We start from the raw sequence: 15,199 nt of genomic DNA, 5'->3' as shown, positions 1-15,199 counted from the left end.
GAAGTATGTCATTGAAACCACCTGTCTTCCATACTTCAGGAGGTATGTTATCTAAGCCTGCAGTTTTACGATTCTTGGTCTTCTTTAGTACATTTAGAAGTTTTTTCATTGTAAAATCACCCTTCTCAATATCGAGTTCCTGTACAACAACCGGCTGACTTAGTTGGTCTGTTACTTCTGGTTTGTTTCCAAGTATCTTTTCAAAATGTGCTTTCCATTTCGAACATGCATTTTCCGGTGTGTTTGCCTTTAACTTAGCTTTGGCAGGTCGTTTGCGCCCAAATATCTCATTTACCACTTGCCAAACCAGAGAGGATTGTTTGTTATCTGCTGCATTCTGGATTCGATCTATTTGTTCTTTAACATACTTCTGTTGTTCTGATAGGTACATCATACTAAGCCCTTGAAGCGCCAGCTTCCTTAATTTTGTATTCTGTCGAGTGGGGTATTTATGTTGCTTTTTGATTATGTTTTTTAACTTTTCTCGTTTTAATATTATTTATAATTTTCACACGGTACTTTTCACTTTAACTTGGGCTGCAGGGGTATACACTTCTTTGCTGCTTCTTGGTGCGATCTAACGAAGTTTTCATAGGTGGTATTAGAAGTTGGTTCCTGCTCTTGTGCTTGTAAAGCATCAAATCTGTTTCGCAGTTCGAAGATGAATCTCTGTTTGATCTGATTGTCATGTGACAACGTTGACCAGTTGTAGGGTTGTCTAGATTATTTTTTAGTTTTGTTCACTCGTAGGCTTACCTTCAACTTGGAGGTTACAATCCTTTGATCAGTGGACACACCATAGAAACTGCTATAAGCTTCACAGTTATGACAGCTATTGATCCACTTCTTATTCATAAAAAGATAGTCCAGTTGTTCCTTGTCTCCATTTGGGGATTGATGGGTCCAGAGCTTACCGGGTCTTTTCTGAAAACGGGTATTCATGCATTGTAGGTTGTTTCAAGGAGAAAACTTCATAGATACTCTCCATTTCGTTTTGTTCCATCATGGAAAGAGCACTTATGCTTGTTGTCTTCCCGTCCTATATGTGCATTCATGTCACCTCCGATAACCAATAAATTATGTTTGGGGATTGAGCGCACTATTGCTGAGAGTTCATCGTAGAAATTCAGGATCTCTTGCTTGTCACTGACGCTGGTAGGGCTGTAGCAAAAAAAAAAAAAAAACAGTTGTAGCAGGATTACCACTGAAGGTAGCAAGAATTATCTTTTGTGTTATCTTCTCAGCACCTTTCAATGATTTCAATGCTCGAGGGCTAAGCAGAAGTCCTACTATATTAATAGGGAATTAATTAAAATGAATGTTGAAAAGAATATGCAAATTAGCTAGATCTTTGGTTAATGAATGTAATTACACAATCATATATAAGAAAATTGTATTTGTCTTCAATAAAAAGAAAAGAGGGGGTTTAATATGAATATGAATACACACAAAAGAAGAACAGATTCATAGGAGTTTTGACTAACATTGCAAAACAGTACTTTGATCCCTTAACAGCCAAATTTGTGACCGAAACCGGATTCCTAAGATTTTCTCAAATCTCAGTACCCTGTATATCAAATTTCGAGTCTGCAGACTTAAAATTGAAAGAGTTATTGCATAGGAAAATGTGCACTAACACACACACAGACAGACACGTTCATTTTTGTAGATATACGAGCATTTACGCCTGGCGTTGCGCGGGTGTTTGGAGGAGTATGTTGAGCAAAAAAAAAGTGGTAGTAGGAAGCCAGGCTCGAACCCTTAACGCAAAGGTGGAAGAGAACGGGTAAAAACATGACGAATTTTCTGTTACGACCCCCGCCAAACCGGAAGTGATTTAGGTTTTATTTAAGGTTAGACAATAGAAAGAAGATGATGACTTTCGAAAATATCGACGAAAAAAGCGACACCCCTGTAGAAAAGTGCTTAGTTGAAGGTGAAGATATTAATGTTTTAGCCAATTTTTTGATATTTGTCGTCGGAAAGGTCGAGCTTAAACACGGTACTTATCTAGTAAAAATCCTTCGCCTCTGTCGAAAGTTTTGGACGACATGCAAAAATGCATACATACATACATGCATACATACATACGTTTATATATTGGTAACTCCGATTTTCGACAAAAACCGATTAAGAAGCTTGCCCCATCTCTGAATACCCTTTATGTAAAATTTCAAATGTTTAGTCCAGAAATTATCTGAGTAATTTGATAGAGACATCAGAGGTCAATTTTTTTATAAAATTTTGACCCCTATTATGATCCCTTAATATTTATTGTTTCGAACTCAAATTAAGTTATTACGTTAGATCTCTGTCCAAGGAACCTATATCTAAAATTTAAAGTGTTTATACCCAAAATTGTCGGAGGAGATTTGTAGAGTTCTCAAATGTCAAATCGTTTAACTTTGACCGCTTAACAGCAAACTTTCTGGGCGAAAACCGAACGCAAAGATTTTCCACAAGTCTCAATACCCTGTATATCAAATTTTGAGTCTGTAGACTGAAAATTGACAGAGTTATTGCTTAGGGAAATGTACAAAGACGGACACGCATACACGTTCACTTATATATATATATATATATATATATATATAACTGAACGTGTCTGTGTGTCCGTCTTTGTACATTCCCCTAAGCAAAAAAAAACTATATATATATAGTTTTTTTTAATATAATTATCCACTGACACGTGTTTCGTCGTCTACGACTCATCTTGCGAGATTCAAAATCGGCACCCTGCGGTAATGAGCCTAAAACCTTTGTCTGCGCGTCCATCCCGCTCGACTATATGGATGTATCGCGATTTATTTAGATGTTATTTGTGTTTTGTTTTTGCGATACGTTTCGAATGCATTCAATTATTTACGAATCTAAATAAATCGACAGAGCGGGATGGACGCGCATAAAGAGGTTAGTCTCATTACCGCAGCGTCTCGATTTCGAATCTCACTAGATTGAGCCACTCTGATTAGTCGTAGAAGACGAAACACGTGTCAGTGGATAATTATATTAAAAAAGAGAATATGTATGCCGCTCCCCATGTGGGTGTATAAGTTAGTTAAAGGGAAAATTATTCCCAACTCCTATTTAGGTAAAAAGGCACTTTCGTAAATAATTGAATTCATTGAAAACGTATCGCAAAAACAAAATCAAATAACATCTATATATAAATACTACCAAAGTACCCATCGTTGACTGGGTTCACAAACAGCCTACAGAAAATAGACTCTGATTTGTGAAAGTATGATAGGTTATGAAAAGCAATGGTTGTAAAGAGATAGTTTCGAATTTGGGAGTATCAAAACCAAAGCAAAATATGATGAAAGTAAAAATAACATAGATAAACTCCATAATTTATTATACCATACGTGTTCACACTGAAACACTTATCACAATATTTTGTGCATCTATGTTAAAAAATCTTGTTAAACTTTGTGACATATTTCCATTCTATGCGGCCAGGTGCGAACGAACACCCGATAATTTAATTATACCATATTTCTTCAAACTGAAAAATTATTATCAAAGTATACTTACGCAGATAGAAATGAAATGCCTTTATTAAAGTTTGTGCCTATTTCCACTCTATGGAAGCCAGGCGCGAACGCAGACCCCACAAGTTTATTTATCATCCCTATTTAAGTTAAAACATACTTATCAAAGTATTCTTATGTACATCTTCTATCATTATATGTAATCAGTTTTTAAAAATAGTCAACCATATAGGAGCCTCTTCGTGACCAGCCACACACACAGAGCCATTCTTTATATTATATTATATATATATATATATATATATATATATATATATATATATGCATATATATATTTATATATATATGCATATATATATATATATTTATATATATATATAGATAGATATATAGATAGGTAGATAGATAGATACCTCAAATTTTCGACCCAACCGATTTAAAAGCTTGCCCTATATCTGAATACCCTTTATATAAAATTTCAAATGTTTAGAACAGAAATTGTCTGAGTAATTTGGTAGAGACTGCAGAGGCCAATTATTTTTTTTAATCCGACCCATTTTGTGACCCCTTAATATTTAGTGTTTTGGACCCAAATAAAATTATTAAGTTAGATCCATGTCCAAGGAATCTTTATCTAAAATTTCAAGTTTTTTTACCTAAAATTGTCGAAGTAGTTTTGTAGAGTTCTGAAAGGTCAAATCGTATAACTTTGACACTTTAACTGGATTAAACTGGGATCACAAGATGTTTCCAAATCTCAGTTTTCCTGTATATGAAATTTCGAGTCTGTAGACTTAAAATTGACGGAGTTATTGCGTAGGGCAATGCACACAGAAAGACACACACATAGACAGAAAGACACTTTTACTTTTATATATATATATATATATATATATATGTATATATAAATTTCATATATATATATATATATATATATATATATATCATTTCAGGCTGGCTTTTCTCGGGTGTTTGGAGGTGTATGTTAAGCAAAAAAAAATGGCAGTAAGAAGTAAGGCTCGAACTTGTACCGCGAAGGACGAAAAGAACGGGGAAAAACTGACGTCTTTATTGTTACGACCACCGCCAAACCGGATGTGACGTAGGTTTAAATTAAGGCTACACAATCGAAAGGAGAGGATGACTTTCGACAATATCGGCGAAAAAAGTTACCCTCCGTAGAAAAATGCCCAGATTAAGGTCACGGTATTAATGTTGTTCGACAATTTTTCGATATTTGTCGTATGAAAGGTAGGCCTATAAAACGGTACTGATCTTGGAAATGTTGAATATGTCGAAGGTTTTAGGCAGATACTCAAACATACATACATACATACATACATACATACATACATACATGCATGCATACATACATACATACATACATTTATTTATTGGTAACATAAAATTTTCGACCCAAACCGATTCAAAAACTTGCCACATTTCTGAATACCCTTTATCTAAATTTTCAAATGTTAGGACCAGAAATTGTCTGAGTAATTTTGGTAGAGACCGCAGAGGTCATTTTTTTTTACTTTGACCCTTAATATTACCACTTAACATTTAGTGTTTTAGGCTCAAATCAAGTTATTACTTTAGATCCATATCGAAGGAACTTATACATTAAATCTCAAGTGTTTATACCCAAAATTATCGGAGGAGTTTTATAGAAATCTCAAACTTTTACCCCTAAATAGCCGAATTACTAGGCGAAAATGAATTACCAAGATTTTCTCACATCTCAGTACACTGTATATCAAATTCTGTAGACTTAAAATTGACCGAGTTATTGCGTAGGGAAATGCACACAGACGGGCACACAGACACATACACAGATAGACAGGAAAGTTTGCTATATATATATTTTTAACACCACCAAATTCATCATTACTCTTGTTTATTTTAACGAAAATTGACATTTTTTTTTGGAAATATTGCTTAGAAGGTGAGCTATAAAGTGCATAATTATTTGAAAATAAGTGAGCGGTGAAGTTTTAAGGCAGTTCTAAATTACTAAAACTGCCACGTTACTACTGTGTTTAATTGATACACTAGGCCTCATTGAATAAAATGATTTGAATTGAAAGTCAATTTCAAAAGGAAAACACACACAAAATCAATAGTTTATACGATCGTTTTATTAAAATATCTCTAGGATATCCATACATATCGAGTTTATTATATATCTACATTATAGCGAGCACTTTTTTTATTTTAATGGTATTATTACATTTACTAATACATTAAAGAATATATCGTGAAAAGTCACAAGTTTTCAGTTTACGAAATCGGTATCAGGATCGGAATAATTGAATCAATCTAATTTACGATTCTAAAACGAGTATTTTTTTTTACAATTAAGATGAAAGAATCACAAGTTAATTTTATTCAGAGTGTTAGCAATGGACCTGTTGTTCTAACTTAGATTGGTAGAGAGCATGTGATGTAAAGGGGCGCATCTCCGATATCGTTGGTTTTACTTGCGGACATTATAGAAGGTTCTTGAGATTTGTTCAAAACTGGCAAAATACTAAATGGTTTGCAGCAAAAACAAGAATCAAACGGAAATGGAATCAGGTCTTATCGAAGACGACAGTTGTATCGTTAAATTCTGTTTATCATAAAATCTTAGGCGAGCACTCTCAGAAACTTTCGAGAAGCAACGAAATATCGTCTCTAGTAAGTCAAAATATATAAGTATTTAACATTACTGAAATATTTAACCTTTACTAATAAAAGAAAACAATATCAGACAAGGCACGATAAACCTTAATATAAACCATATTTTGCTTTTGAAATCATAAAATTGTCACAAGCATAAATTTTAAACTACTAAAGCATTAAATTCCTCCACGAGTGTTTGTATCTCTGTCTTTTTTATAAGTAAACTTTAACCTTTCCCCTGGCTTTGACACGTCGTATTTGTATGTCTAACAAGACCTTTCAGACGCCCTCGGTAAAGCGAAAGTGAGTTAAAAACAACTTTAACATATCCTGGGGCACCAGTGTTTCCCAAACATATTCATTTTTGCAATGATTAGCAAATAATGCAAGATATCGACGTTCGCAATAAAGAAAAAACATTTATCATGATTCCTTGGTGTGAGCCTATCACCTCAAAGAGACACATTACTCGATCAATAAGGCATATCTCTCGGAAACTAGCTGCTGTTCCACCAACGCTCAACTTTAATACCTACTTGTTTTTCCCTCCTCTGATTCCTTCGCGTTCTGAGGCTCTTTGCGGCTAAATGACTGTGACCAGAGAAATTTTATCTCTTTTTGTCCACTTCACTTACCCTAGCTGTCTTCATTAAATCAATCATCAGACAAATGAACCTCTGACATTAATATACGCAAGACGTCGTTGGTAACATGGTTTACGTTTTCTTTTTTGTTGATAAATTTTATTTGTCGAAGTTTATGTTTGCTTACATTTATTCTTTACATTTATTTACAAAAATATTTTAAAATAGTAAAGCAATCTTATTTGTCATATGTTTTTGTTTTTTGTTTTTAAATGAAATATTGTTTTCAATAAAATCATTTTGATTCGACCATATATGGATCTAAATAAAATTCCAATAAATTTTATCATATATGAATCCAAATAAAATTCCAATAAAAAGTGAATAAAACATTCAAAAATCTTTCCTTTAATAAATTTACCACCTCATTCGTTGCGGTAACGTAACGAAAGTTTCTAATTACGCTATTCTTGTAAAGTTTAAAAATATTTTTTCAATAAATCATTTGGACTTGCCTGATATGTTATCCGTACATACATATTAATATTTGGATCAAAATAAAATTCTGATCCCTAAATTTAAGAATAAATGATGATGAAGTTATTTACTAATTATTTTATTTGAAAATAATAAAGTGAGCCATACAGATTTATCCATATTTATTATTGAACAAAATCAAGAAGTACAGAATTGAAAAAAGAAAAAATCTTTATATCTTGAATTCGTTTCATCTTTTACGTTTCATCTTTTACGAAGTGTAATAATCCACAAAGCTCCTCATATACTTCTCTATCATCCTTGCCAAGTTCCCTAAACTTCCAACTGCACAGGTTACTATAACAGGATACGCAGACGAGAATTTTCTGAAGAGTGGGTCGAGTTTTTAATCCTAGTAATGGTTATAAATTTTCCTGGTCGCATAAAGCTATATAGCTTATATAAAAAGAATGGTCGAATGCAGAGCATCGTGAGATGATCACTTCAATGCAGTTCACTTCTTTCTTACTGGGATTTGCATCGATTATATTCGGTTGATCCAATCCAATTACAAGTACCATTTGATTTCTTAAGGGAGGCATATTTAAATACGCAGGAAATACTCTCATAATATTCAATGTTCATGACCTGACGCTGTAAAAAGAAACAAGACTATTTCATATATACAATCCGGCATGGGTATATTTTAGAGGAGAGAAACGGCCATACAATCAGCACAAAAGAAATGTATGTACAGTATTCATCCTAAACTATTAAACCTCCTTTTACGAATATTGGAACACAACAACTTTGCGTAAGGGTATATAATGTATGTTATATTAATTTGATTTAGTTTTTTTGTTCTATAGAATACGACCCATAATGAATGAAGTTCATACGGTAGGTCTTCTTTAATTATTCCGTGAATTTCTTAAGAAACAAAACGTCTCTCCTTGTAACAGATATTTTTTTAAATAACTTTATTTTTCCGCATGTTTGCATGAATATTTTACACTGTATGCAAGTATTAGTTTATTTATTATAATTATAATGAATATAAGTACAACAATGTACATAATCCAGCCATGTCCTTACTTTTGCAAGACAATAAATATCGACTGGTTAAGCTATAAATATCGACAGGTAAATACGCAGTATCTTACATCGGACGGTACGCAAGCCTCCTGCTAGGAATACCGTTCAGTAAGGCGACTCACAAATCGTATCAATTCCAACTCAGCGACGATAAACGACATATCTCGTTATGCTGGACGTGGAAAGGTACGAAACGACTCAAAAGATGAAAAACCTCTAACAAAAAACTTAACAAAACAATTCTAGCAGTAATTATTGGAAGACCAAAAACTATTCCAACAACAATGCAGGTTTGAAAAGTTATTTAAACAATAGAATAATAAATAACTTTGGGAATACGACGAGTTTTAAATTTCAAATTCGCCGCGAAATTTAAGAAGTACACACTAAATTTTGGCTAACGATTACGAATTTATTTTCGAACGTGGAGGCATGCGCAAGTTGTTAGAGGCGATATATATATATATATATATATATATATATATATATATATATATATATATATATATATATATGTGTGTGTGTGTGTGTGTGTGTAAGAGAGAGAGAGATAATGTTGCTAATCTCTAGGCATTCTTGGGATTAGTAATTTCTATAGCATTTATATCCCAAAAGTATATATGAGAACTCCCTTAGGTAATTTACTGAAAATGACACAACGTACATATGGTGTGGATAAAAATAAATGGTTTTATGCAGAAGAATGTTTATTCTTAAATTATTATACACATTTCTTGTCAAAATATTTTATTCGAAACTCACTCAGAAAATCGGCAATAGCGCTGTTGAGGTGTAATAATATTTAATTACAATAACAATTGTAAATTTGAATATCTACATTCCACGAAGACACGTCACGCCGATGGACTATCAAGATCGACACCTAACTCTACAGAGACAAGAGTAAATCATCGCATCGATTATGCTAGATAATGTAAAAACCGGTGGAAGACGAAAATATGTCTTGTTAAACGGGAACACTAAACAATAGTGTTGTAATATCCTTTATATAATAAGAGAATACTATTACAAGAAAATGAAGGTTCTACTTATTGACATGAAGGTAACCAATGAATACACGTAACCAATCAATATCACACAGGATAATTTTCGATTCCACACGAACAGCCATATTGCTCCTCATCTGCAAACTTTTACAGTTCTAGAATGGGTACTGACCTATATCGACAAGAGGAGGGGCTAGCTATGGGCTCGCCATTATCACCAGTGATGGCAAACATATACAGGGAATACTTCGAAGACATGGCCTTAAGTTCAGCTCCCTTAAATCCCACCATGTGGCTAAGATACGTTGATGACACCTTCATACTCTGGCCCCATCAGGAAGACATCCAGGCTCTCCTAGACCATGTGAACTCAATAAGACCATCGATACAGTTCACAATGGAGAAAGAAAAAGATAACCAACGGGCCCTCCTTGATATACTCATATCACGCAGGGAGCATGGGTTTAAGACATCCGTATATCGCAAGACTACCTTCACCGGACAATGCCTTAACTTCAACTCCCATCACCCATACAGTATCAAACATGGAATCGCACGCTGCTTACAACATCGAGCAGAGACAATAAGTAGCGACACCATTACATACCACCAAGAAATGGTCAGGTTGAAGAATACCCTCCGTCGTAACAACTATCCCGATAGCATACTATCCACCAGACGCGTTAATAGTATAAAAGAGAAGAATGAAACCCAAAAGCCTCCAACGATCTGCCTACCATACATACGAGGCATCTCCGAAAAGATTCAGAGAATATGTGCCCCCTGCATCATCAGGACGGTATGCAAGAGCGAGTCAACACTCAGACGACACCTGGTACGAATGAAGCCTCGCATGGAGGAGAACATGACCAAAAACTGCATATACTCCATCCCATGCAGTTGCAGAAAGGTTTACAAGGGTGAAACATGCTGCCCTCTTAAAGTAAGGATGGAAGAACACCGAAAAGCGGTAACTAAAGGAGACGGAAAAATCGGGTATAGCCAACCATGTCTGAATGGAGAGGGAGACCATCGCCCCCTATGGGATGAAGTAAAAATAATAAACAGAGAGACCCACTGGAAAGTGAGAAAACTTCAAGAAACAGCTCACATGCTCGGACATAACAACCTACTGAGCAAACCAAGCATAGAGCTGAATGCAATTTGGACACCTCTGATAGAGAGAGAAAACCTTGAATAACAACATAGGTTTAACATTAGCAAAAAACAACTAAGAATTGTCCTAGTGACAACTGTAAAAGTTTGCAGATCAGGAGCAATATGGCTGTTATGGCCGAGTGGTCCTAGTCGTTGTATCAAAGTTTACAGTTACCCAAAGGTGCTCAGTTCAATCCTGAACGAAGGCAGTGAAAAAGTAACATTCAAAACAGAGAAGCAGCAACTAGCTGAAGTCCGAACACGGTACCCCCGTAATAATAATAAAGGGTTGGGTTCGAGACTCCTAACAAACGGTTCCCCAGTTCGATACAACATACACCTGATGAAGGCCGGAGGGCAAAACGGCCGAAACGTTGTGACGATAACAATCAAGATGAGGAAGTCGGTCCGACAATCTCAATCAATGAAAACACCTCATCTAAAAAATACAGGCAATTACTAAAACATGGATTTGTCTAGCAAAATACATGAAGCCTGGATGATCGCTGCAAAGCATTGAACATACTAAGAGAGCGCTATTTATCGAAATAAAAACTCAAATTACCCTTTTACGTGTGATGTGTTGAAGCCGAGAGGATTACAGACTATGTTATAAACGACTATGATTACAGACTATGTTATAAAAGGCTGACAAATTATTCAAATGTTTGCCGAAGATATTAGCGACGATCTCATCATATTCATGGTTTAAATGTTGCCAGATGACTTTAGAAGTTTACACCCAGGAATAAAATCATCTTAAAACGCACAGTTAATGTTCTGTCGTTGATCCTAGCAAACTGTACAGATCACATCCGTAAATCGGCTAAGTACACGTCAAGCATTTCCTAAACAGCGGATATAAGAAATGAAATTGACGCTTTAACTGGTAAATATTTAAATACTCATTTCTTTGGTTTGACAGATAATAATACGCAGTCATCATGGTTTCTGTGTATTTATGAAAAAGTAATGATAAATACCGATCAATAAATGTTTTCAATAAAGGATTGCAAAGAACGCGCTACACTGGTTTAAAACTAATCAAACATAACAGACTACATAATTGACGATAAGATAACAAAGTATCAAGGACTTATATATGATATGAAACGAAATTGGAAATTAAAAGACGTTTCAATTATACCAGTAATCATAGGAGCAACGGGGCTTATGAAAAAGAACTTTAAAAAGTACATAGCAAGCATACCCGGTGAACCAAGTGCAAGTGAAATACAGACGATTGCACTGAAAGGGATAAATACCGATCAATAAATGTTTTCAATAAAGGATTGCAAAGAACGCGCTACACTGGTTTAAAACTAATCAAACATAACAGACTACATAATTGACGATAAGATAACAAAGTATCAAGGACTTATGTATGATATGAAACGAAATTGGAAATTAAAAGACGTTTCAATTATACCAGTAATCATAGGAGCAACGGGGCTTATGAAAAAGAACTTTAAAAAGTACATAGCAAGCATACCCGGTGAACCAAGTGCAAGTGAAATACAGACGATTGCACTGAAAGGGACGGCTAAAATCCTGAAAAGATCTCTTGGTTGGACTCACTAAAATAGGGGTAAATGTCAGACATCTGGTTGGATGTCCCATCCCCTAGAAGAAAAAGTTTAAGGAAAATGAAAAAAAAAAGAGAGAAACGATAAAATATACTGAAAAAGATGTTTAACAAACTATAAGAAAAAATAAGACTAATAAAATTTAAACGGAGCTTATCCAATAGATCTTTACTAAAGCAAATAAAAGGGAGCAATCTTAAATATATAAAACGCACTTAAAGCAATCTTTAATATTTAGTAAATGTAAAACAATAAGCATGGTTTCCTAGATTCAGATTACACAAACAATGAAGATAGAAAAAGTATAACTATATTGTTTTAGACTATAGGAATATATTTCCTGTGAGGCTAAATTTACTGTGCTGTCGCCTACATTAGAATTCTATTATCGAAAGTTCATTCTAAAGTCCATTTTAAAACAAAATGTAACTAAAGATCCTGTAGTAAGCATCGTCATTGCACAAAATCCAATAATTGGCCAATATATATATATATATATATATATATATATATATATATATATATATATATATATATTTATATATATATAATTTAAAAAAAACAGTAAGCTACGGACACCCGTGTTTCGGAGCCCTACTCCTCATCAAAGTTGCTTAACTGTTGGTAGGATTAGAACCTTGGAGATTATATATTTCAGTCCAGCGCCCTAATCCATTCCGCTATGATGCCATAAACGATTTTACTGCTTCGTTTTTATCGTTCATGTGTTTTCGTGGTTTTGTTGACTTTTTTAACGATATTAAGGTTAATGTCTCCGCCTCGAAAACCGGTGTTTTTCTTAGAAAGTTGCCCATTTTTTATTTGGATGTATTTTTTATTAATTTATTATTTTCTAAAGCAGTAATCAACGGACACGCGTGTTTCGGGCTCCACGTATATATATATATATATATATATATATATATAAAGTTTATAATAAATAAAATCCATGCGGACTAAATACACTTGAAATATTTACAAAATTAGCGACTAAAATTATAATAAAAACGTTTTATTACCAAAATTGTATTTACCATAATACACATCTTGAACCTTTATATGTTTGTAAATGGATTAATTGTTAGCAGAATTTGGTTCAGTGCTTATTACAAATATAACATATTTGTTTCGATCAAACGCATTATTGTATCAAGAAGTTCCAATCTCTTGTATAATTGTAAAGTCTATTCGATTTAAATGATTTATTTTCTTCAAAACAAACTGCATAAATACATGTGTAATAAATATGTAATAAAAGCGTAAAGAAATAAGTATTTTCAAAGGGCTTCATGTATCTTTTATGTTCATAAAAAGTATTAATACAAGATTGGTAATTTTACCTCTTATTTTTAATTAAAAATGTATTACGTTAAATGAGAAAAGAAAAGTTATAAAGCATTTTTTTTTATTTAAATGAAAATAAAGTTATTTAAATGAAAAATATCAAGAGATGTAAAATTTTATTAATAAGACACCAATTTATAAATATTCTCCTTAATCTCGTTTTTTTTTCACAAATGTTTTACGTGGCATAGTACTAACTCTAATTTGGAAATAAAATATTAAAGATTATAATCAAATTTGATCCGTCTACACTAGTTAATGTCACTTATTTTTAAAATAAGTAAATTTTTATTTAGATATTTTCTCGGATGAAAAAATCATTAAATTTTATAATTAAAGCTGGAGTAAGTTCAAGACGTTTACCACATTTACCTTAATTTCGAGAGAAAAGCTTATTACCCGAAACTTCTCCATAAAAGCTTCTCTTCTCTGGAATCCAATTGCATCTTTACACACACACACACACACACACACACACACACACACACACACACACACACATATATATATATATATATATATATATATATATATATATATATAGTAATTTATAAAATATATATGGCGATTAAGCTACACTGAATATTTGGCGTTTCATCCACTCTAGGATTCCTCAGGCTTAGGCGCATAAGCCTGAGGAATCCTAGAGTGGATTAAACGCCGAATATTCAGTGTAGCTTAATCGCCATATATATTTTATAAATTACTAACTAGCTCTACCCACGTATTGAGCACTTTTGAAGTAAATACTTAAAGTTTACGCATAAATCTATACTTTCGTATATTAATTTTATGTGAGTAAATGAAGTAGTTATATATATATATATATATATATATATATATATATATATATATATATATATATATATAAAGTCATCTTCAAAGCCAATTTCAACACGCAATATTAAGGACTATGCCCACAAATATTTGGACACATTAACTACTAATATTGAATGGCATCTTATCTTGAGATATTGTTACTTAAACTAGAAGGCGAAAAATTATACTTACAGTGCATTCGCAGGACTCATTATAACCCCCTTTAAAACCAGCCATTTGGAAGTTGGTCAAAACAGACCTCAGGATAACTCCCTGACAACTTGTTGTCGATAAAACACCATTATTTCGACTGCCTGAAATAAAATTAAAAAAAAAAACTAGATACTATTATAACACTAATCATACGGAGAAAGTTACAGTCTCTTGACTCAGAATATTCATGGCAATATATAATTATGTGATATTTCGCATTAAATAATATCCTATATTAGAAGGAAGTATCTGCAGCAGCGAAAGATGACTGGCTTGCGAGGAAATTAGCAATAACAACAGCAGTAGCTGAAAAAATTCATATGCAAATTAGGAAGGGTGCGCGAGAGGTAGGAAAAAGAGAGAAAAGCACCACGAGCTCAGTACAGAAGTCGAATGGCGTATCAAGAGGTCGATTAGGTGAATATGAAACGTTTTATTACCGAAAGTAATAAACGCTTTCAAATATTTATCTTGCAATGAAATAACTTTATGAAATATTTTTACATTTGATATAAATTCTTGCACAGTCAAACGAAAACAGCAAAACACTGCTTCAGTGGAATTTTTGAAAATACGAGAAAAACATACATTTTAGCCATTAAAACAGTTTACTATCTTTTGTCCACATTCAACTTATTATAACGTTGCCTTTAAATATATTGAATAATATGTTGAAATTCTTTTAATTTTTACAAATTAATAAATAAGAAAAAGAAATAAGGAAAGTAAGTTCTGACGAAAAAAAGTATAAAATAGAA

At 33.2% G+C, this 15,199-nt stretch overlaps 1 protein-coding gene across 1 annotated transcript in view; it reads right to left on the bottom strand.

Moving 5' to 3' along the window:
* Positions 1 to 7,388: 7,388 nt before the first annotated feature.
* The window catches only part of LOC145256538 (uncharacterized), a 32,710-nt gene continuing 24,899 nt past the window's right edge, over positions 7,389 to 15,199 (bottom strand). The window contains exons 4-5 of the mRNA XM_080115572.1: positions 14,421 to 14,542; positions 7,389 to 7,873 (exon numbers count right to left, since the gene is read on the bottom strand). Of these exons, the coding sequence (XP_079971698.1) occupies positions 7,745 to 7,873; positions 14,421 to 14,542 (251 nt within the window). The 3' untranslated portion in view covers positions 7,389 to 7,744. The remainder of the gene's footprint in view (positions 7,874 to 14,420; positions 14,543 to 15,199) is intronic.

This window comes from Euprymna scolopes, chromosome 32, assembly GCF_053919585.1.
Source record: "Euprymna scolopes isolate OS-2025 chromosome 32, ASM5391958v1, whole genome shotgun sequence".
Taxonomy (NCBI): domain Eukaryota; kingdom Metazoa; phylum Mollusca; class Cephalopoda; order Sepiida; family Sepiolidae; genus Euprymna; species Euprymna scolopes.
Note: the sequence above shows the minus strand (reverse complement) of the source record. Positions and strands in the feature narration are given on the sequence as shown.